Genomic DNA, 25002 nt, shown 5'->3' with positions numbered 1-25002 from the left:
TCTCATGGTCCTGGGATCGAGCCCCACATGGGGGGGCGGGGGGGGGTCTCTGCTCAGCAGGGAGTCTACTTCCCATGCTCTTTCTGCCTACCTCTCTGCCTACTTGATCTCTGTCAAACAAATGAAATCTTAAAAAACCTAAAACTGAATAGCTATAGAAGGGAGAAGAAAACGGAAATAGTGTTAGCATTCTATATATTATATACTAGCATTCTATGTTCTACGTATCTTTTTAAGATACTCTCAACTCTTAAAATCAATGACCTAAATAGTACTCATCCATGGTACAGGGGGTGACACTGAGGCTGAGTTAACACACCCAAGGTCACAAGGTTTCTAAGTCGCAAGTAAACTTCAAATCCAAGCCTGAACCCAAACTGTTTTCTCCTTTAGACAACAGTCTCTGAAAGTTCGTGTGGAAAGGAAACAAACACCTATAGGTAAAGGTAAGCGATTTAATTTAATCCTCAAAACAACCTTGAGTATCATTTTATCAAGGAAACAGGCTAAAAGTTTCATCCTATGAAGTGTGTAATCACTCTATGTAATTAGACAAGAGATCCTAAATACTAATCAAAAGATAGAAATACCATCAGAGTAATCAGTAGCCCCAGATTTGCATCCATGTGATAAAAATACTTGCCTTTCCTTAAATCAGAGTAAACTTGAATGGGCAATCTGAATTATAATTGAGGTACAGAAGGGTGTTTTATCTAGAGAAAAACACAAGACCAGGTTTATTTCATACAATGTTATTCACACATTTTTCATTTTCTAATTTATACATAATATACAAAGTGAAGAGAACATGATTTCATATGAACCACGAAGAGCCAGGACTTAGACAAACTGGCCCAGAAACCATCCGGATCACAAGGAGACACTCAAGAGTAAAGTCTAAGTGGTTCTGCCCAATTAAAGTTTCTTTATTCTGAAATGTGATGTTCTGATTTTAGCAAACTCCAAACCAACTTACGGTGGAATCAGAGAGGCGGGCACCAAAATGGCAGACCATAAAATTTCTACAGTAATACACATTCTTCTAGAATAGGCCCCAAAGTATTGGGAAGTTTGGGGTGTCAACACTGGGATACATGGAAACGTCAAAACCCTAAGAAGGTTCCATCTCCCAGCCATCCCCTAGGGCTTTCTAAATTTGCAGAGGTAACTGCCCGTGCCAATAGAGGGTAGGAAAAAGGAAAACCAGGAATTCAACTATGCAAATCCAGGAAAGTCACTTACCAATCTCCAACAAGAACAACTTGGGTATCAGCTCACAATCATGAGTTGATACTGGGAACAAATTTCAACACGGGGCCAAGACACTCTGAGGCTGGCAAAACAAAGTAGGATGGGGTGGGAGAGAGCAGCTTTACATGTGGGGGGAAAGCTCTGCCACTGTGACTGGGACACGCTATGAACCAGTATGACTAGGAGAGGGGGCAGTGACAAGTGGCTGGATTTAATGGACTCAACACGGAATGTTGGGTTAGAAAATTAGAATAACTCAATGTCAAACGTGAAAAAGTATGCCTGGCACCCCAAACTTTATGCCATTATTTTTAGGCTCATGATATGAACAGCTAAGTGATAAAACCTTTATATTCAATATTGTGCTCAGAAGAATGCTTTTTTTCTGCAGACTTCTAATAAAAAATCCCTTACATGTTCAATCGAAGGAGATAGCATGGTTCATTAGTTTTCAGCACTAAACAGAAGTGGGTCAACATAAATGGTTTTATACAAAATACTGACTTCAACAAAATACAAAGCACTTTCTTTTATCTTTCAGAAACTGAATATACAAAGCAAGGTTTTTTTTCCAAAATATTTTCATAGGCAAAGGATTAAAAACGATTTTAATTATACACATATGGTCACAATTTTGCCTTAAAAAGATTGTTGGGAAATGTACATAAGGCCGCTTGTAAATGTACATCATGTTACTGTTATGTCTTATGTCCAGAGAAAAAAATGTTATCATACAGATTTGCTCTTACTTGGGAATAGGCTATTCAAAAATACAGTACTCTTCTGTACAAAGAAAAAAATCACATCACATTTAATAAGATGGAAAAAGCATTGGCCTCCATGGTAACCAAATATCTCAGTCCAATACTTTCTATTATGCACAATACCCTGACTTCTTGAAAGTGATCCAAATCCTAGTATGTCCATATTAACAGTCAACAACTATGTTATAAAAGAAAATGTTCCCCACAATAATAAAAAGAAAGCTGGTTCATACTTCTGAAACCATATAAAGATAAAAAATTTTTAAAAAATCACTCTCAATTTGGAGAAATAAATTTACATTATACAACACTATATGCCAGGTCAAAGAGGGCAGGGACATAAATGTACACTAAAATGCAAAGGTTTCCCAAAGAGATAAAATGAATTCCATTTACAGCATGAAGGTTTACAAATGTACACCTGTACAACCAAGGAAAGCATCACTACTAAATTAGCAAGGCTTTTATAATAAACATTGAAACAAGATTTGCTTTCAAAGTGTAAAGTTACATCTATTACTACACACACAATGCATATATTTATACGAAGCAAAAAAAGCTATCTGAATATGTAGTCATGCTTAAATGTTGAGCTATCAAATTCACTTTTCAGTGGCCCCTTTCACCTCTATCTGGTTCCTACCTTCTCAAAATCTACTATGAAAAAGCAAAATAAAGCTCAACACTTCCTCAACATGTTCTTGTATTCTATAAGCAAAACAATATACAAATTTCCACTCTTTCTCAGATTGCAAACCAAACTGAAAAGTTAAAAAGGGACTTAACTTTTCAATTAGTGCATTTAACTGAATGGAAGTGTCACCATGATTTTGTTTTTTTTCTACCTCTTACAACAATTACATATGTGAGTATATACATCTGTACATTGCCAGAGACGTTTTAGGGCAGTATTTGTATTAAAATCACATCCTGTAAATAATATAAGTTCTTTTCATCTCAAATCATTTAATTCTTATCTTAGTTGCCGAGTTTTTATTTGCATGATAGTTTGTGAATTACCAAAATACAACTTAACTTTTTTTTTAAAATATTAATAATATTTATGCAGTTGATTGTTAATCGGTTATAAAAGGCTTCACATGAAGGACAAAAAAAAAATTAAGGACTATATTTCTATATACATCTCTATAAACCTGTTGTGCTATGGGGTCCACAGACCTACCAGACTGCAAGCCAGTTTATTAAAAGAATACTGTACTTTTTCCTTTAAAAACTATTTTTGTGACTTTACAAGGTAAAAATTTACAAAATATGTGACAGCTTTTTTTTGATAGTTACATCATATACAGGCATTCTGTGCTTTGCCAGCAATCCAATCTGATAGGTCTCCACTCAGGGCTGAATATAATTTATAATTCACCACCCCCACCCCCCAAATATACACAAGAACCTTAAAAAATTTACAAATGGATGAATAAAGTCAATAAATAGTTTTGCTTTAAAAAAAATTTTGAAGATTCATAGTTGAGTTGTGTTTTGATAATTCACAAAAGAAACATTCTTTTCACATGGTTACATCATCTTCTTTCTCTTTTCCCTTCACAGCATTCCATTTGGTGGTCCTCCAATAGGCCCTAGATCTGGGCTATTTTTCAAATAATATTTTTCCAACTTGGCCAGTATATGCTTCCCATATGTGTATTTGCGCAAAGTAGTAATGTGAGGTCGAATCTGAAAAACAAATAATCTCCTTAGTAAATCTTATTTTCTGGTTTCTTAAAAAAGCACTCCTAAATCTCAGTGATTTAGAAGAATAATCGGATTTTAATATTTAAATCCTTTAAAGAAAAGTTGTTTGCAAAGGCAGTTCATTCTAGTCAATCTCTCCAAACTTCTACTCTCACAATTGTTTAATAAATAAATAAACGGCTACTTCTACACTATTACAAATGCAAACAGCAGAGGGGCTCCAAACACAGCAGGAAAGCATCGCTAGTGAACTATTAAGCTCTTAAAAAGTTGATGACGACAGAATTTTCTAGCTCAAGTCTCTTGGATAAAAATTCAATAGAAAATGGAGCAAAAGATATGAATAAGCAATCAGATATGTGATGGCTAATACATTTAAATTGTTCAAAATCTCACTAATAGTTTATAAAATGCAAATGAAAAGAATCATATTATCTTTCTACCCAGACTAGCAAAAAAAAATTTTTCTTAAATATTTTACACATTTTATTTGAGAAAGAGAGAGGGAGAGAAAGAGCACAAGTCAGGGGAGAGGCAGAGGGAAAGGAAAAACAAGTTCCCCACTAAGTAGGGAGCCCGACATGGGGCTCGATCCCAGGACCCTGGTATCATGGCCTAAGCCGAAGGCAGAGGCTTTAACCCACTGAGCCACCCAGGCGCCCCTAGGCACCTGTTTTTTAAATGAATTGATTTAGAAAAAGATTTGAGTATGTAGCATTTTGTCCAGATTCTTTTTAGCAGTTTTCCCATGGAAATCAATGCATTTTAAAAGAATCATTAGATTCTAGGGAGAAAATAGCTTGTTTAAAAAAAAAAAAAACCCAATCAAAATAAATTTTCTCTTTAGGAAAATGTATTAGGTTAGTGAGAAAACCTAATTCGATTTTAAAATTAATGTTCAATCCATGTATTACGGTAAACCAAATATATTTAAATAAAACGGAATGCTAAAGACAGGTCAATAGATAAGAATGAATGCAATTTTATTGAGATCACTTTAGGAATATAATGAAATGGTACACCATACCTACATTTTTCAAAGGTTATCCACTGATTATTTTTTTCCCCCTCCAGTTATAACAGAAGAGGAAATTAAAACCTAGGAAGCTAAAACTGTAGTCTGAGTCACACAAACGAATCATCTATTTTAAGTGCTATGAACTGTATTACCTTATGCATGATTATCTTTCTCTGAGCAGGTTCAGCCATATCAATCATCTTCTGAACCACGTAATTGGCATACTGGTCCTTCATCATGGTGTATAAGGCACTGTGAGGACCATCATTCTGGCAGCAAACTTCGTCAATCAATAAAGCTCTCTCGGCACGGGAGGCATGAGTAACACACTTTTCTACTACATTGCTAAAAATTAAGTATATACACAGAAAGTTATTTAAAAGATTTATGTATTTGAGAGGAAGCGGGGGGCGGGTGGAGAAGAGTGGGGAGGAGAGGCAGAAGGAGAGGGAGAAGCAGACTCCCCACTGAGCAGAGAGCCTGACACAGAGCTGGATCCCAGGACCCCAGGACCATGACCTGAGCCAAAGGAAGACGCCTAGACTGAGCCACCCAGTCTTACTTTTTTCTTTGAAGATTTATTTATTTGAGAGCTGGAAGGTGCACACGCCTGCAGGAGCAGGAAAGGCAGAAAGAGAGGAAGAAACCCAACTGGATTCCAGGCTAAACACAGAGACTAACTCCACGCTCAATCTTGACCCTGAGATCACAACCTTAGCCAAAACCAAGAGCTGGATGCTTAACTAACTGCACCACTCAGGCACCCTGTATTTTGTTACTTTTTTCTTTACAGCTAAATATCCTTGCTTTTGAAAGAATCTGCTCAACACATCGGAAGACGTAAGTCAAGATAGTATTCCCTTGTAATTCTCTTACCCTTTACTGTTAAAACAGAAATTAGTATCATAGAAGAACGCACTCTGGATACTCACAAGTTTAATTATATGCCTCTTAAAATAATGATTATAGTTCAAAAAAGAGGAAACCATGTCATCAGTAAGGTCTGAGATTTTCATTAACATGCACTAAGGAATTTGCACTTATAGGTCTGGGGAGACAAATCATTTTCTGAATACAGACTTTAAAAATGGAATATTTGTGGGCAAACAAATTTGTCATGTGAGAATAAAAGCAACGTTCGGTATGTGCTTTTCCCCCCTCCTAAAATAAAGATTATGTTTTTTAAAGTTTTTTATTTTTATTTTTAAAATTTTATTTGAAGATTTATTTGTCAGAGAGAGCACAAGCAGGGGGAGCGGCAGGCAGAGGGAGAAGCAGGCCCACTGCTGAACAAGGAACCTGATGCAGGACTCGAACCCAGGACACCCAAGGCAAAGGCAGACGCTTAACCCGCTGAGCCACCCAGGTATCCCAAGAAAGATTATGTTCTAATGTCAGTCTCCATGTATTACTTTGTTTAGTAATAAAAGCCAAAGAATTAGAAGAACTGACCCTTGGAATCAGAAAATATTGCAATACCTGGCAAATTTGTGTTGACTCAGGGCTAACACTTTTCCTCTGATTTCAGAAACAATTTTGCTTTTGTCTTCAGGTCGCCCGTGTTCCAGTACATGCTGAATAACATAGTTGCCATATTGATCCTAAGTACAGATATTTAAAAATTACTTTCCTTAAGTCATTCCTTAAGAATAATGATTATTCTTTAAAAAGATGTTAATTATTTTTTCTAAAAATTCAGCAGTATACAGTCAGGAGAATATGCCACGTTTTTGTCTCACTATGTGTTTCTACATTAGCAATACATTATACTTGCCTATGTTTTGAACCATTTTCAAAAACACAAACATTTAAGACTATTAGGGAGTTGATACCTGAACCAACTGCTCTGTGTGTTGGTGGAGCTCTTCTAAGATAGGTAAGGTCTGCTCTGCAGTACAATGCTCGAGGATGCGCTGGATCACTCTGCAGCCATAAGGATGAGTTGAAAGTACAAACACCTTAAAAACAATCGGAAGAAATACATTTTCATTATCTGACATTGTTGGAAAGTTTTATGAGATAGACAGGTTCCTGAGGACATGCAGAATTCATTTAAAATAGAAGGGTGGGGAGTCACCTTCAGTATGACCATCAACCTGTTAGTAAAGACTGGAAAGCGGGGTGCTCAGCTTAGGAGCTAACAGATACTCTCTTTTCTCCCTTTTTAAAAAAGATTTTATTTATTTGTTGGAGAGACAGAAAGCGAGCACAAGCAGAGGAAGCAGCAGGTAGAGGGAGGAGCAGGCTCCCTGCTGAGCAAGGAGCCTGATGCTGCCTGGGATCATGACCCAAGCTGAAGGTAGACCCTTAACCGACTGAGCCACGCAGCCCCCCACCTTTTTTTTTAAGATTTTATTTATTTATTTGAGAGAGAGAGAGAGAATAAGAGGGACAGGGAGAAAGAATCTGAAGTAGACTCCACACTGAGCATAGGCCAACATGGGGCTCAATCCCACAACAAGATCATCATCTGAGCTGAAACTGAGAGCAGGATGCTTAACTGACAGCCACCCAGGCACCTCAGGAGCTAATAGACATTTTGAACAAAAGGTACCAAACCAGAAGATGAAGGGCATGTAATAACGAAAGCAGACTGCAGGGCGAGGTAGTCATGATATAATTAGCAGCTATTTATTACTATGTATTAGTTACTTATTGGTATTTAGTTTCTGTGTCTTACTAAAGGATCTGAAGTCTTCCTTCCTTTCCTTCTCCCTAAAAATTTGGAAAACACGGGTGGGTTTATAATTCGAAGAGCTGGAATCCTAAAGTGATATTATTAAACTCCTATTTCTATAGTTTTCAGCTTCAAAAAAAATGAAGCTATCTAACTGATGCACTCTATGAAAGAGGCAGAAATCACTGTACATTTACTGTTTCGTCTTGTATGTTTGTAATCTTGTGACTTACGAGAAATATGTTAACATTCAAATTCTAAAAGAATGCCCTAACTAATTAGCAAGCAAAAATCAATCTTACTTGTCCTTTGAAAGCATCAATGATGAACTGTAGTGACTGTGGCTGAACACATTCAATACATTTTTGCACAACATGGTTTCCATTCTGATCTTTCACACATTTGAGTACATGACCATCTAGCTCCTTTACCATTTCACTCTGCAAAAAAGACCATTTACAAAATTACCTCATCAGGCAAGATATCAGGATTAACAATATAGAGTACAAAAGTATACTCAAAACTTCTTTGCAATTTTTTAGATATCAAAGTTTAAAATGTGCCCCTGTCCAAGTCATTGATGGTGAGATCAAAACATTTTATAGGACTGTAATGTAAATGACACTTCCTGAAAAATAAGCTAGTGATGCTAAATCTGCCATATTTAAACAATTCTCTTCATTGTATACACCTTCTACATCATCCTTCTCAGCTAACAATATATATAATTCAGAATTTATACGTTTTCTCTACTTAGCAACCCCCACCCTCAAAAAATAATTTCTAAATTTTTAAAAAAAATTTATTACTTATTTAGAGTACATGCAAGTGGGGGGAGGGGCAGACGGCGAGGGAGCGATGTGGAGCTTGATCTCACAACCCTGAGATCATGACCTGAGTGAAATCAAGAGTTGGACACATTTAACTGACTGAGCCACCTAGGTGTCTCTTTGGAAATGAATTCTAGGGAAATTTTAGTTTTTTTTTAATTTAACTGGCAAAAGTAACTTCCTTCATTTGTTTCTTTGCTTACCAGTAAGGTTAAGCTTATTTAGAGTAAGGTTTATTTACTAACTGCATTTTCTTCCAGCTAGTGATCCTCATTTTTTAAAATAAAATTATAAGCCTTTTACTAAATAAACATCTTAATCCTTAGAGAAAAACAGAGGCAGCCACATGATAATCAGTATCCCTTACTAGTGCCAACAGGAAATAGTACTGTGAAGAAATGGAGTACAAACAGTATATGAAGGTATCACTTTAAAGTCTCTCTCACCCAAAGAAACTCTCAACTACATACTGACGTAACTCTACAGGAATTCTGTTAAGCTAAGATATAACACAGATGTTTAGCTATAAACTAAGTAACAAAATAAAATATTCTAAAGTCTCCAAAGAACACCATTATTAACAGGTGCACATAAGGCTTATTCTCACTGATTTATATTTTCAAATATTAAAGACATTTAAGATATCTTTATTACTGAAGTATAATCCACATACAATGTTATATTAGTTCCAGGTGTGCAACATAGTGATTCAACAATTATATACCCTACACACTGCTTACCACAAAAGGTACAGTCGCCATGAAACATTATTACATTACTGACTATATTCCCTACACTGTACTTTCCATTTCCATGACTTTATTTTATTTATTTATTTTTTTTATTTATTTGACAGACAGAGATCACAGGTAGGCAGAGAGGCAGGCAGAGAGAGGAAGGGAAGCAGGCTCCCCGCTGAGCAGAGAGCCCGATGCGGGGCTCGATCCCAGGACCCTGGGATCATGACCTGAGCCGAAGGCAGAGGCTTTAACCCACTGAGCCACCCAGGCGCCCCACCATGACTTTATTTTTGACTTTTTAATTTTTTAACTGAAGGTTTATACCTCTTAATCCCCTTCACCTACTGCCTCCCCCACTTGCCACCCACCACCACTCTGGGAACCAAGAGTCTGTTCCCTGTATTTAAGAGTTTGTTGTTTGTTCTGTTTACCAGATTCCATGTTATAAGTGAAATCAAAGGTATCTGTCCTTCCTCTGACTTATTTCACTTAGTATAATGCCTTCTAGACCCATTCATGTTATTTCAAGTGGCAAGATCTCATTCTTTTTTAAGATTTGATGTATCCATTTGAGAGAGAGAAAGAGAGAGAGAGAGCGATCATGAACAAGGGGGACAGGTAGAGGGAAAAGCAGATTTCCCAGAGTAGGGAGCCAGATTCAGGACTCGATCTCAGGACCCTGAGATCATGATCCAAGCCGAAGGCAGACACTTAACCAACTGAGCCACCCAGGCGCCCAAGATCTCATTCTTTAAAGTATCTAAATGAGCTTGAGACTTACGGTAGAGCAGTTATGTAAGCATCTACAATAATCAAAATTTGTCGATCTTCTCCATTGTGACATATCTTCAATTACTCTACAACTCAGGATTTCCTCCATGGAAGTAATATTATTTTCTCACAAATTTTTACACACACACACACACACACACACACACACACACACACACATCCATGTATGCGTTATTACTATTTTTAATTCTGGAATTTACTTTATTATATAATAATATATGTGGGTGGAGAATCAAATGTAATCTCTCCCCAAATTTACTAATTACCAATGCCCTTTAAGAAATAATTATTTCCTTTACTCTAAGTTTACTGTATTACATAAACTAGTTTTATACACACACACACACATATACACACACATATATATTTTATATAATGGTATCTATTTGAGGTTATGAATTCCATTTCTAAAGGTTGCCTAATCTCCTACAAGAACCACACTAGTGATAATGCTTCGCAATTGAAAAATCTAGCAGATCAGCATTTATCCTCATCCTCTTAATATTCCTGTCTATTCTGATCAGTTATAATTCCCATGAGCACATGATGGGAATTCGCATTAATCTTATTTAAATTTAAAATAAAATTTTAATAGACTTTTTCATCAAGAATACAGTATATTCCCATTTAATTTATATGTGTTCTCTTCCCTCTTTACCTTAAAAACTGTGAATCTTGCTAATAAAATTCTTAGGTTACTTTTCTTACTGAATTTTTTAAGAACTTTTTAAACGAAATTTTTAAGAACTTTATTAAATTTTTAAGAATTTTATTTATGTAATTTTTAAGTGGCATATAGGAATGCAACTGGTTTTAAAATTTCTTTTTTTATTCTTGTGCTCACTTCCGAAGCATATATACTAAAACGGGAATGGTACAGAGATTAGCATGGCACCTGTATACAGATAACACACAAATCTGTGAAGTGCTCCACAGTTGTATGTTAGCTGGAATTAAAAGAAAACTTAAAAATAAAGAGCACTCTACTCAACGAAACATTTTTTTATTCTTATGATAGAACTAAGTACAATCTAAGTACACTTTGGAAATAGTGAACAGTATTCCTGGTACTACAGAAAATCAAATAAGCAAGTATAGCAAAAATACCCATCATGCAGTATTCTGCTTACCACACAGGAGGCACTCAAGTATCTTCACTTAAAGATGAAAAGATGAAGCAAATGAAGGACAGATCAAAGATCTACTGGATAACAATAATGTAACTGTCTGAGACAGATTTTTTTTTAAGTATTTTATTCTAATTGTGGAAATATTTAATTTTCACTCCAAGATTATAAAGTAAGAATTCAAAAACCAAATAAAATACAAAAATTTTGTCTTAACTTACAATTACCTGCTGGTCAGATGAAATAGACTCTAATGCTTTCTGAATAACACGACAGCCATACATCTGCAAGGCTAAAGGCAGAACATGACCCCGGATACGAGTAGCGAGGGCTAATTTTTGATCCAAACTCCCAAACTGATGGAAAAGAAATTAATGTTAAAATAAATCATAATATCATTTCATTAAACCTGAAAAACCCACTGTTTGCAGCCTATTCATTCTATTTTAAAAATATCACGTTTGGTAATCATGTAGGAAGGAGGATTTGAGTAAAAAAAATTAATGGCGCCTGGGTGGCTCAGTGGGTTAAGCCTCTGCCTTTGGCTCAGGTCATATCTCCGGGTCCTGGGATCAAGTCCCACATCGGACTCTCTGCTCAGCAGGAAGCCTGCTCCCGCCCCCTCCCCCCTGCCTGCCTGCCTCTGCCTACTTGTGATTTCTCTCTCTGAAATAAATAAAATCTTTAAAAAAAAAAAAGAAAGAAAAGAAAAGAAAAATTAAGATAAATCCATAGCTGCCTGAAATAACTATTACTTTTTGGGGGGTTAAGTCTCACTATCTATAATTTCCTTGTTACTAATACATTAACCACCTGTTATTCTTTTAAACATCTTTCGTCTTCACTTTAAACAAACAAAATCTCCTTTAATTTCTGAGCCATACATTCAAACCAGATAATTCTCAACTATATTCTGATGTTAACTGTGCAAGCTTCTTTTCATGTGCTGCTCACTGGCTATTTGTGTATCTTCTACAGAGAAATGTCTATTCAAGTCCTCTTAAAGATTTTTTAAATAATCTCTACACCCAACAGAGGACTGGAACCCACAACCCTGAGATGAAGAATGGCACACTCCACTGACTGAGCCAGCCAGGCACCCCCTCCTGTACATTTTTTTATTTTTATTTTTATTTTTTATTTTTTTTAATTTTTTTATTTTTTAAGATTTTATTTATTTATTTGTTAGAGAGAGAGAGGGAGAGAGAGCAAGCACAGGCAGATAGAATGGCAGGCAGAGGGAGAAGCAGGCTCCCTGATGAGCAAGGAGCCCGATGTGGGACTCGATCCCAGGACGCTGGGATCATGACCTGAGCCGAAGGCAGCTGCTTAACCAACTGAGCCACCCAGGCGTCCCCTGTACATTTTTTTAAATTGGGTTGTCTTTCTGTTGAGTTTTAGGAGTTCTTTATATATTCTGGATATAAAATCTTTTATCAGATAGAGCATTTGCAAGTATTTTCTCCCAAGCTCATATATGTATGAGTTTTATATAGATGTGTGTCTGTGTGTGTGTGCACATAATGAGCTTTATATATAAAGCTTTATATATATAAAATATATGTTATTTTTTGAAGATTTTATCTATTTCAGAGAGAGAGAGTGAGCGCATGAGCGGGCGGAGGGGCAGAGGGAGAAGCATACTTCCTACTGAGCAGGGAGCCCAATGTGGGCTTGATTCCAGGACCCTGAGACCATGACCCAAGCCAAAAAAGGACCCTCAACCAAATGAGCCACCCAGGATGCCCCCCAAGTGCACAAGTTTTTACATGAAAATGACTCTTACCCAACTTCCTGGACTTTTCTAAGCATTAAAAACATATAGTTGGATAGATATACAAACACGTATGTGTGCTTACCTCAAAAAATTTCTGTATAACATAGTTTCCAAAAACATCTGTCATTAATTGATAGGCTGCTTGTAGAATTTCATTAAATACCATCTGTCGCTCAGCTGGAGTAGCTCTCTCTAGTTTTTGTTGAATAAATCTATGTAGAAAAAATTTTACAAGCCATGACAACACACTGGAAACAGCTTCTGTAAAAATCTGACTTGAGTATTATTACACATCCCCACATATATACACATAAATTTATTTCCAGAAATAGTACTAACACATTTAGTACTGTGAACAGTCAATTTAAAGCAAAAAAGACAAAAGTTATGAAGCATTTCTTTATACCACCTTGATTATTTTTTTTTCTTTTATAACAGCTTAATTTGAAGTAACTACTAGTTAGGTAAAAAGTCTGGACATAAAGAAGTTTAACACTTAAGTTAGTCCTGGTTGCATTATAATCAATGAAGAAAAATGATATTTTATTGGTTATTCACATATTTTCTCATAATATTACTAAATAATATCTAGGCTTAGAGCATAATAAAAGAAGCTCTTTTTTCTTTTTTTTAAAAAGATTTTATTTATTTATTTGATAAAGAGAGAGAGTGAGAGAAGGAACACAATCAGGGGGAGTGGGAAAGGGAGAAGAAGGCTTCTCACTGCGCAAAGAGCCCAATGCAGGGCTGGATCCCATGAACCTGGGTTCTGACCAGAGCCGAAGGCAGACACTCCATGACAGCCACCCAGGCGCCCCAATAAAAGAAGCTCTTACAAATAAAATCTACCCACGGTGAGTGATACAAGGTTGATGTGCTACTCTTAACGGAATTTTCAACCATAGGGAGGTAAAATAAAACTATAAAAGGAAAACACAATTCAAATTTAATAAATGTGTTACAAGTGAAATGTCTCAACCCACATCACATCAAATAGAAATCTATAAAGGAGCACAAACATTTAACTTTCTTTATAATTTTTTTTTTTTAAGACAAAGTCTACATCAGGGACAAGTACTTTAGTCCAGAGATGTACTTCAGAGCATTATTTTAAAAGGAAAATTAAAGTGAGTCAAAGTAATAAAAATAATCTAATAAAAAGGCACTGCTATACATCCACTATAAAAATATTCTCATTATAGAAAACTGGGAAACCATAAATAATTTTTAAAAACCTTGATTTTTATCATTTGTCCTAATACCAAAGAAAAAAAATCCTTATCAGGTATTTATTTTTTAAAAACTTCCAACTTTCACGCAGATTAAATGGCCCCAGGCAAGAAAAATATGCTCTTACAAGGCAGTAATTTTCAAAGCAAAAATACAGTGCAGAGTATCATAAATGATAATCACCTACCTAGAACCATGCTGGTCTTGAGAAAACTCAACTATGTGTCCAATCAAGTCTCTAAGTTGAAGGTTTGGGAAACGGTTGTTCCTGAAATCTTCCAATAATCTACTTCGGCCAGAAGGCATAATATCAGACCTATTATACCGAAGTCGAGAAGGAGGAAAGAGCTGGCTGCTGGAGCTGAACAGACTGGAAGTGCTTGAAGCACTTCGGTATTTTGCTTCTGCTCCAGGTGCTGCAGAGATATATCGACCACTACCATTTGTCAGGCCTCCTACAACAAAGCAGCTGTGGTCAGCAAATATTTTGACAAGGCCATTCCTCAAGTTAAGAGTTACTTAACTAAAAATTCCATCAAAAAATATTCATTCCACTAACCATTAATTCCTATATGTTATAACAGGAAATTAAAATTGAAAGAGAAATCTCACACATTTTAATTTAATGTGTGTGTGGCGATAGAATCTGGGGGGGAAAGACTAGAAAACGTAAGAAAAATAAACCTGTATTTGTTTTTGACAGTTTAACTTAAGTAATAATTTTAACATCTAATGTCATACACAAAACTTTTATTTGTTCTTGGAAGCTTAGTTTAAAACACAATTATAGCAACTAATATCATACATACTAGTATCAATACCAGAACACTGAAACCACCAACAAAATTTCCAGTATTAACAAGGTTACGATAGCTAGCAAACTCAGATTTTAAGCCACTGAAAGAGAGTTGGGTTGAAATTTATCTGCAGTGTTAATGGAACACTGAGGGCTAAACTCGTACTTTTTTTGGACTAGCATATAAAAAGATGCATTAAGTCATATATACCTCTATGTGAAGAAAATCTTTCTTTTCTTTTCTTTTTTTTTTTTTTTTTAAAGTAAACTCTATGCATAAGGTGGGGCTTGAACTCAAAACCTTGAGATCAAGAGCTGCATGCTCTACTGACTGGGCCAGCCAGGAGCCCCGAAAAACCATTTCTTAAAGAAGTTAACACACTGATTATTTTTTGAAGTTTAAAAAAAAAAACCCCACAGTATTAAATAATAATAAATCCAAATTACATCTTATTCTAAAATATTTTTAAAATTTTAAAGGAATACTCTCCATAAAATACTATTATTTTACCAACAAGAAATAGAAATAAACATTTATTTTTCCTAGAACCTTTAATCTTGATCATTTGAGACAAATTAAAAAACCTCCTTAACTAGTATTCCATTCCAAACAAGAAAATTAAAGGAAGGGCAGTCAATAGAAACAAACAAAAAATATGAGAAGAAAATTGTTATTACAAATAACCATTTAAAAGTACTTGACAGTGTCCTTTTAAAAAAGAAAAATGTACAGAAAACCATAAAGTGCAGATTTAGTAGCTCAAACAAAATTTACCATTAGCTTTATGCTACTGTCCACCATCTCAATGCAGAGTAGTGTTAAGTACACAATCCAGACCACAAGCCAGAGAGGATACCAAGGACACACTGTCAGTTCAAAGTTGCAAAGTTACAGAGAGGCATTTAAAGGCAAAAAGAGTTATAGGGACAAGGAGTAGTAAGAGAGTTACAATCCTGGAGAGTGAATTGTGTTAGCACATTTCCTCTTTTACTTTTAGTTCCCATTGTTCTAGCTTTTTTGGGTTGAATTTCCCACAATCCAAATTATACATTATTATAATTTACATGACTTTCCAGTCCCCTTTCCAGCGTTAAGTGCTACAAAGTTACATTCACCTACCTAAATGCTAGATACCTGGCACCTAAAACAATGTCTGACACACAGTGGGTACACAATGATATTCGTGAGTATTTTATGTAACATAAACTGCCCAAGGTCCAGTTCTGTACTGTCTTTCTTAAAAGTGTGTAATTTAACAAACCATTTTATACACCGAAGCCACTAACATCAAATTCTCATATTCACTCAAGGTCTATATTACTATCTCAGTGTTGATATATAAAAAAATCTAAAGTGAAAGAATTCAGTGTTTTTATACTGTCTTGATTTCCTCAACACTCTTTTTTTAGGGGGGAGGGGCAGAGGAGAAGGGAGAGAAAGAGAGAGAATCTTAAGTGGGCTCCAGGTCCAGTGCAGAGACCAACAAGGGGCTTGATCCTACCACCCCGAGATTGTGACCTCAGCTGACTGATTTCCTCAATACCCTTAACCCTCTCGCTCCTATTATTTCTATTTATAAAGTTCCATGAATATACAGTGCCATGAACTGTTCACTAGCCCACTCGAATTTCTAACAGTTCTTTTTGTAGGATAGGGGTGCTCTGCTTATCATTGTAGTGTGTTTTTACAAATAACTACTACAATGTCCCATCCAAAGCTACTTTGATGATGTCACTTTACATTAAAACATCCTGCTAGAGTACATTCTCTAAAATCTTCAGCTTAATTTTCAAGTCATTATTCTGAACCGATTTCCCACACACATTTCCTAGTAGAATCCTAATTTAATTGTTCACTTCTCTTCCTATTACCTCAATACATTGCTTATCATTACCTCAAACATTAAGGCCTAATCCTACATCTCTTTGACCTTAATGAACTGAAAATTTTCAACACCAAATTCAAAATACATACCTACCTCCTATTATACCCCCATGATACATTACCACAGGAATAATGACTGCCAATTTTATTTGGTATGTCTAATATCTAACAGAATGTCTATATATTCTTTGATTATATTCTATCAGCTCCCTAACACCAAACACCTAATACACTCTTTGCCAACTTTAAAGGTCTAACAATGCTAAATTGCCTTGAATTTAAAAAACCTCAGAATTTCAGTCCTGGAAGTCTTAATTAGTATTTCCATTTGCAAAACTGAAAAAAATTCTCTCAGGACAGGAAACCTTTCTTTCTTTACAAACGGAATAAGCATTTAAAACCCAACTGATAATATACATTAAACACATTAAATCTAGTTATCTAAACAATGAAAGTGTGCCATCCAAAACCGATTATGGGATCGGAGGACATTTTACAAAACTGGCCTATATTCTTCAAAAATGCCTAAGTCATAAAAGACTAACAGTGCAAGACTGAAGAAGAATAAAGAGCCATGACAAGTGAGTGCTGTATGTGAGCCCCCTCATCAATCTCCTTCCCAATCCTTACTCTTTCCCCTCCCCACAGCAAAGTTTGAATAAGTTGGTTGATCTGATTGTGGTACTTTATCATTGTTAATTTCCTGACTTTGATAATTGTGGTTACATAAAAGAATGTCCTTATTTATAGAAAACTGAACTGAACTATTTATGGGTGAAGGACAATCTATCTGCAACATTCTTTCCGAAGTATCCAAAAAAACAAAAAAAAACACAAAAAACAAAACAAAACAAAAAAAACACCTGGATGTGAGGGGAAAGGATTATGCAGAGAGGAGAGAGGAAAAGAATGATAAAGTTAATGTGGTAAAATAACATTTGGAAAATCTGGGTAAAGGTTAGAATTGGAATGTATTTGTATCAGTGTTACAACTTTCCTGAAAGTCTAAAATTATTCCAAAATTAAGACAAACACACAAACAGGCTATCTATATTCATACCATTGCTAGTGGTAGTCGCTGAGCAGGTACGTTTCTGCATCAAATGTGTTAAAGGGATAATAGTCCTTCAATTCATCTCTGACATCCCCCCTTATTTACCACTTCTTAATCATTACTTGGATAAGAATGTTATTAGACATGGAGATTTGTACTATAATTTCACAGATGAAGTCACTAGGGGGACATGCAGCTAGTTAGCCAGGACTCTTGCCTAGAGCTTATGAAACAACAGTGTGCTGCCCCTCACACGCTATTTACTAAGAATTTTTCAAGTTCATTCATTACAACTGAGTAAGGCAAACACCATACAATTATCCTAGTAGAAATATGATTTTATAAATTTTCATTAATTTCCTTGAGAAGTCTATTGTTTTAGAATCCTTCCTATTATTAATAAAAAACATAAGATTATAAAATACTAAGAAAAACAAAGAAGAAAAACAATGTAACAACTGAAACTACCACAAAGTAAATAAACCTGACTACTCTTTTCATGATTTTCTACCTCCTGAGGACCTGGAATGGCAGTTCCTCACCCTATCAGATCTGTGTATTCTTTTAAAAATACAGATTTGTGAGCCTTACTCAAGACCTACTCCATGGGTAATTTTTATTTAAAAAAATCAAATCTGAGGGGCTCCCGGGTGGCTCAGTGGGTTAAGCGTCTGCCTTTGACTCAGGTCATGATCTCAGGGTCCTGAAATCGAGCCCTGCATCAGGCTCTCTGCTCAGCAGGGAGCCTGCTTCCCCCTTTCTCTCTGCCTGCCCCTCTGCCTACTTGTGATCTCTGTCAAATAAATAAATAAAATCTTAAGAAAATAAAACAAAATTTTGAAAAACTCAAATCTGAAGGTTATTCTGATAGAAGAGTTTGGAGGCTAATGAATTATAATTTGAGATAATTCAAGGTTTCATTTTATACCAGGTTGTCAACCCCCTATTTCAAATAAAAATGGTAATCCTAGTAGATTTGGGGCCCTAAAAAGGGTACAACTACATATAAGCTACTAGACAGTGCCTGTTTCAGAAGACAAGGCTCTAGAAAGCTCAAGAAATCATAAGCTGATAACCAAAGATGACCAGTTAATTGGAGCAGGCAACAATCAATGATACAGAGTGGTAGAAAGAATCTAAAATGAGGACAGTCTACTTTACTTTATGACATTAACTTTAGTTACTTCAACCCCATGAACAGGTCAGCTTAGTACTTTCAGTTCATCGCTTCTTGCCCTTCTGGCTAAGATTAAGTGTAGTACTTTCAGTTCAGTATTTTTTCTATGATCACTTTTTAAAAGAAGTACATGGAACATTTATAGCAGATGTTAACAGCCATGAATAATTTGACTTGTTATGTTTATATGCATATGTTATACTTTGGTAGGAAAAATGACTTCAGAGCAGTGCTTCTCAGTATGCACATGAATTACTTTGGGATGCTGGTTACACAATCCTAACTTTAAAAATTTCTTGAAGGACACACTGGTCAGAACTCTGTCCTAAGCTGTGCCATCATTTTAAATAGGGTTTATTATGTGTTCAACATAATCAGTTTCTTTACCTACTTTAGAAAGTCCACTTAATAGCTTAATATTCCTAACTGATACTATGCACTAGGCCCTGAGGGTCCATGAGGGTCCTTTTAAAAAGGCAGGAACCATTTATTGAGCACACTTTCTTGGACAGAGAATGTGAACTTTGCATAAAATGCTACATGGTCTTGAAATTGTGCCTCCCTGAGTTTGTTGTTTTAAGACACTCAGCTGGGGTAATCTGCCCTACCAGGCCTGGGAAACACGCCCTGATTTTGGTACTCAGAGTAAAGTGCTACTAAAAAAGCGCTAAAAATGAAGTGACTCTGGGGTTGGGAAGAATTTGGGGGTGCTTAACAAAAAGGCTAAGCTGCCTTGAAAGGTACAGCAGAAATGTGGGTATTAAAGACAATGCTGGTGAGGACTCAGATAGATGTGATGAGCACCTATCAAAAGCTACTACCGTCTTCGAGAACACGTATGTTTGTCATGAACGTTGGTAGAAATATGAATGCTAAAGATGCCGCAAGTGAGGTCTCGCGAAAATGAAAAACATGTCACAGGAAACAGGGAAACCACACTGAAACGTGTTGTTGGGTAGAAAGCAGAAGTGGCATGGATATTTAGCTAAGATTTCCAAGCAATATGTTAAAGGTATGCTCTGGTTTCTCCTAATTGCCGATGGTAAAATAAGAGAAAGAGGTAATCTGAAGGAACTGTTAAGCAAAAGAAAACTAGCATTTGAGGATATGGAAAAAAATCTTAGGTTATCGAGATAGAATGCTGACAGCAGAGAGCCAATGGGTGTGGCTGGACAATCTCTTGACATTAATGGCAGACCAACAATGTTTTTAAGAATTTTCTATCAACAAAAATACTGCCAGCCTGGCCCGAAAGGATCAGAGATTGGACAAAATGAAGACTGACTCTGAGCACAGAGCCCAAGATGCAGAGGCTAGAGAGGTGGGGCAGCAGTAGATCTAGAGGACAGAGCATCTAAGCCACAGACGATTATTCTCTGGCCTTGTAACAGACAGGATTTGTCGCGTTGGCTTTCACGCTTGCTTCACTCCTTCCAATTTCTCCCTTTTCCAATAGGACTGTCTATCCTATGCCTGTCCGACCATAGTATTTTAGAAGCAGGTAACTTGTTTTGTAGGTTTCATAGGTCCACAGATAGAGAAGAATTTTGTCCCAGGATGGACCATATTCAGTGTTTCACCTGACAGAGAAGATGAAATTTGGACTTAGTTCTGAGTTATTCAGATGAGATTTTAGACTCTGAGTTGATGGGAGGATGGGTTCCGCCTACTGGGATTGCTGGTTTTGGGTGAATATGTTCTGCATGGGGGCAAAACATGAACCGGGGAAGCCAGAGGACAGCCTATACAGGGTTGAACTGAATCTCCCAAAAGTATGTTTAATTCTTAACTCCTGGTTTCTGTGAATTTGATTTTATTTGGAAATAGGGTCTTTACAGATGTAACCAAGTTAAAATGAGGTCATACTGGATTAGGCTGGGCCTCTACCCAATGACTGGTATTCTCTTAAGAGGAGGAACATTTAGGACAGAGACACACAGGGAGATGTCACATGATGAGGCAGGCGGAGATGAGAGTGATATAGCTAATAAGCCACAGGATGCCAAGGTTTGCCAGCAACTACCTGAAGCTAGGAAAAGGCAAGGACTGCCCTCTCTGGTCTTCAAAAAGACATGGCCCTGCCTTGATTTGATTTCTACCCTTCAGCAGTATGAGACAATAAATTTGTGTTTTAAGCCACCCAGTTGCAGTTTGTTACAGCAGCCCTAGAAAACTAATACATATGCTATCTTCTTACCAACCCTATGGGACAAGGAAATAATCTCCATTTTACTTGTGACACAATAGGCTTGGAGACACTAAATACCTTATTTAAGGATTCATAAATAATAATTAGACTGAGGGTTTTTTTTTTTAACCATTATGTCTTAGTAATTCACTTAAAGCATTCTGCTATACCTCATGAAGAACATTAAACGCCGTATGATGTCCTTAAATCTGGGATATGCTTCAAGTTACATGGGGAATAAATCACATAAAATTTCTCTAATCATTATTAACTAGATATTTGCCATATAAAGACAAAGAATTACTGGAAAAAGACTGAGGCTTCAGTGAGTTTAAAAACCAATGTGGTTTTTTTCATAGATTTTATTTACTTGTTTTTTTAGAGAGCAAGCAAGCAAGCAGGGAGGAGGGGCAGTGGGAGAGGGAGAGAATTTCCAGGAGACTCCTTGCTGAATGCATAGCCTGACTCTAGGCTCGTTCCCACAGCCGAGATCATGACCTGACACGAAACCAAGAGTCAGATGTTCAACCAACTGAGCCACCCAGGTGCCCCCCAAACCAATACAATTCTAGTTAAAAGCAGTCTTGGGTGCCTGGATGACTCAGTCATTAAGCATCTGCCTTCGGCTCAGGTCATGATCCTGGGGTCTTGGGATCAAGCCCCACATTGGGCTGGGCTCCCTGCTCAGCAGGAAGCGTGCTTCTCCCGCTCCCTCAGCTTGCAGTCCCTCTCTCGCTGTCTCTGTCAAATAAATACATAAATATATAAAATCTTAAAAAAAAAAAAAAAAAGCACAGTCTTCCACATCATTTTTAATAGATTAATATATAAAGCAAAAAGCATGAACATGGCTGGTATGCAACATTTAAGTTGTACATCTTATGACAATATGTAAAGCAAACATTAGATGCAAACTACAAACCAAAATAACAATCTGTTGTTTCCATTTCTACTGCTTATAATTGTTTTCTAGAAGCAATTAAAGTAACCTTACCTTTTAGCCTCTAATTAGGTGTAAACTTTCTAAAAATATAAAGAGGGAGACCATCATGACAAGATATTTGATAACCTTCCCTCCTTTAAAAAAGAGCATTTAAACAGACTTGGCATTTTAACATATGAACTATAGTCTTCAGACTAGTATTACATCATTTCTATCACTAACTCACTCACTGATACCTATTTTTCCAACAAAAAGGCTACTTTTTGTTTGGTTTCAGAAACTGCCTGCACCTTAATCTTTAGGAAAAGCTACCTCTCTGTTGGAAATGAGGACACGTTAAAAACTGCCTATGAGGGGCGCCTGGGTGGCTCAGTGGGTTAAAACCTCTGCCTTCAACTCAGGTCATGATCCCAGGGTCCTGGGATCAAGCCCCGAGTCGGGCTCTCTGCCCGGCGGGGAGCCTGCTTCCTCCTCTCTCTCTGCCTGCCTCTCTGCCTACTTGTGATCTCTGTCAAATAAATAAATAAATACATCTTAAATAAATAAATAAATAAATAAAATAAAAACAAAACTGCCTATGAGCCCCAAATCCTAAGTAGTGGGGTGAACTTCACTGACTGCCTGATCCAAACCACCCTTTCAGAACTGACTTCAATTCCTCTTTGGCTAATACTTTTGGTGACAGTTAACAAACCATCAGGCTACATACAACATCTGTACTTCTTTTAAAAATTTCCTGTTGTGATTTCATGGTCAGCTGCCCTGACTTACTGGGGAAAACAAAAACTTTTGATCCTAGACGAACACAGGCACACTAATTTTCTCTCATGATGGGGTTGTTACACTAGTGGGAAGAGGGCTGAATTGGGAAGGTAATGTGAAAGATACATTTAACCCAGAAAAACCTAGACCTAAACTCATTTCCAGAAACCAAAAACAAAACAACAAAAAACCCCACAGAACACACATACACACAAATAAAAATTCCTGTCATGAAGCTTTTCAAAGAGCAGTATTCTGAAGAGATGATCCTAACACACTTATCAGAAAACACACTGACTGAACAACCAAACGATGCTTTAGTGTAGAAATCCAAGTAGAATGTAAAATAATTTCTGAAACAGCAAAGTAGCCAAAGTCTAAGAACAGTTTCATCAATAAAATAACAAAGAAACAAAATCCCTCAAATTCAGTTACCCAAATTTCTGTTAAGATCTGAATACTTTAAAAGCTGTGGAGAAAGGCCTGGGCTTTCTTGCTTCTTATCTAAAATAAACCCAGAATTCTAATATAATTCTAATATAAGTATAATCTGTGGTAAGTTTATATGAAGGAAAGATGGTAATTCCAATGGAGAGACTCATTATGTTTTTATAAAATGGAATTAAAGTGCAATAAGGAAAGATGGTAATTCCAATGGAGAGACTCATTATGTTTTTATAAAATGGAATTAAAGTGCAATAAGGAAAGAGCACTACAATCATTATATTTTCAGTGCTGGTATACATGTCTACTACATTCGACACAACACTACGAACTACGAACACTACAAACTCCATGATGGTGGGTAAGGATGATGTCTTTTTCCTTAAAGAAGCATCTCTAGTCAAGAAGAGTGCGGCACGTAGGTGTTCTTTATTGGCTGAATGAACTAATAAGTAAAATTTCTGATCAGACACAAAAATTCTAAAATGGAGGTCAATAAACTACCCATGAAAGATTAACATAAAATGTGGATTAATCTCAGTATAAATTAAGCTAATTCCTGTTCTATATAAAATATCACATAAAGAAGACCCTGTATCATCAGTTTTAATTTAAAAATTAATTATAAATGTTTTTAAGAGAATGAGGTAAAAATTACTTAATTCAGATTCAAGGTCAATTAACAAGTTGTTAACAAGTGAAAAACCATAAAGCTGCCAATATACTAATATTCAAACTCACTTTTCCCACCAACTCACAACTATTTTATTAAAAGTTCTGAACTTTAAAAAAAAAAAGTTCTGAACTTAGGGAATATTTATTTAGATAGATACTAGACAGAAATAAAAGCATTCTTTGAGAAGCAGTGTGACATCTGTAAACCAGACAGGCTTGGGTTCAAGATTTCTGTTCTTTACTAAGTCTGTGACTATAAGCAAGTTATTTAATTTCTCTGAGAATAAAGTGTGTCTGTCTGTGTGTAGTGTGTAAGAGGAGTCAAAGTTCATCTTTCTCTATTTGGATATTCAATTGCTCTAGTCCAATTTACTAAAAAGACCGTCCTTCCCAAATATGCCAGGGTGGCACAGTGGGCACAAATCAGGTAACTAAACGAGGTTTATTTCCCGATCCGCTATTCTATTCCACCTATCCTTGTGCCAATGTCACAAGTTTAGTTACTGTGAATTTACAGTAATTATTTTGATATTAACTTGGTCCTTCAAGATTGTCTTGACTGTTCTCAGCTGTCTTTCCGTTTACATTATTTAAATCAGCTTGTCAATTTCTTTAAAAAGCCTGAAAAATTCTTGAGACTGTGATAAATCTATACATCAACGTAAGAAAGGTGTTGTCTTTATAATAATGAATTTTTCAACCCCCAAACGTTGTAAGTTCATCCATTTATTTGCCTTCTTTAACTTTTCCTTTTTTAAAAGATGTTAAAGATTTTATTTATTTATTTGAGAGGGCAAACGCACAAGCTGTGGGGGAAGGGCAGAGGGAGAAAAAGACTCCTCTCTGAGCAAAGAGTCTGATGTGGGGCTTGATTCTAGGACCCTGAGATCATGACCCGAGCTGAAGGCAGATGCTTAACCAACTGAGAGAGCCAGGTGCCCTGTCTTCTTTACCCTTCCTCCCCTGGATCTATTCCTGGATACATTATAAGGAAACAAACGCACATGAAAATATTCTCAATGTATGTGTCAATTTTCAATGTCACCCATGAACATGCTGTTTTCATTTTCAAAGAGTATTTGGCTAAAGCTACAGATCTTTCCTGAAGTACATGTGCATACATTTTAAGAGCCGTACTTCTGATCCTGTTTACTTAATGTAC

The 25002-nt window shown here is 36.3% G+C and overlaps 1 protein-coding gene across 8 annotated transcripts in view; it reads right to left on the bottom strand.

Annotated features, from left to right (window-relative positions):
• Window positions 1-736: 736 nt before the first annotated feature.
• Window positions 737-25002, bottom strand: part of LOC111154116 (pumilio RNA binding family member 2) — a 101795-nt gene continuing 77529 nt past the window's right edge. For 4 of the 8 annotated variants that reach the window (XM_022513510.1, XM_022513513.1, XM_022513517.1 and 1 more), the window contains 8 exons: window positions 14104-14371; window positions 12769-12898; window positions 11131-11265; window positions 7723-7860; window positions 6576-6701; window positions 6223-6344; window positions 4896-5088; window positions 737-3707 (listed from right to left, as the gene is read on the bottom strand). In XM_022513510.1, the coding sequence (XP_022369218.1) occupies window positions 3576-3707; window positions 4896-5088; window positions 6223-6344; window positions 6576-6701; window positions 7723-7860; window positions 11131-11265; window positions 12769-12898; window positions 14104-14371 (1244 nt within the window). In that variant the 3' untranslated portion in view covers window positions 737-3575. The remainder of the gene's footprint in view (window positions 3708-4895; window positions 5089-6222; window positions 6345-6575; window positions 6702-7722; window positions 7861-11130; window positions 11266-12768; window positions 12899-14103; window positions 14372-25002) is intronic. The other 4 variants (XM_022513511.1, XM_022513515.1, XM_022513512.1 and 1 more) reach the window with 1 other exon arrangement.

The sequence above is a fragment of the Enhydra lutris genome, unplaced genomic scaffold (assembly GCF_002288905.1).
Source record: "Enhydra lutris kenyoni isolate GAN:26980312 unplaced genomic scaffold, ASM228890v2 scaffoldscaffold35, whole genome shotgun sequence".
NCBI lineage: Eukaryota > Metazoa > Chordata > Mammalia > Carnivora > Mustelidae > Enhydra > Enhydra lutris.
The sequence above is the reverse complement of the archived record's forward strand: the minus strand, read 5'-3'. Positions and strand labels throughout refer to the sequence as shown.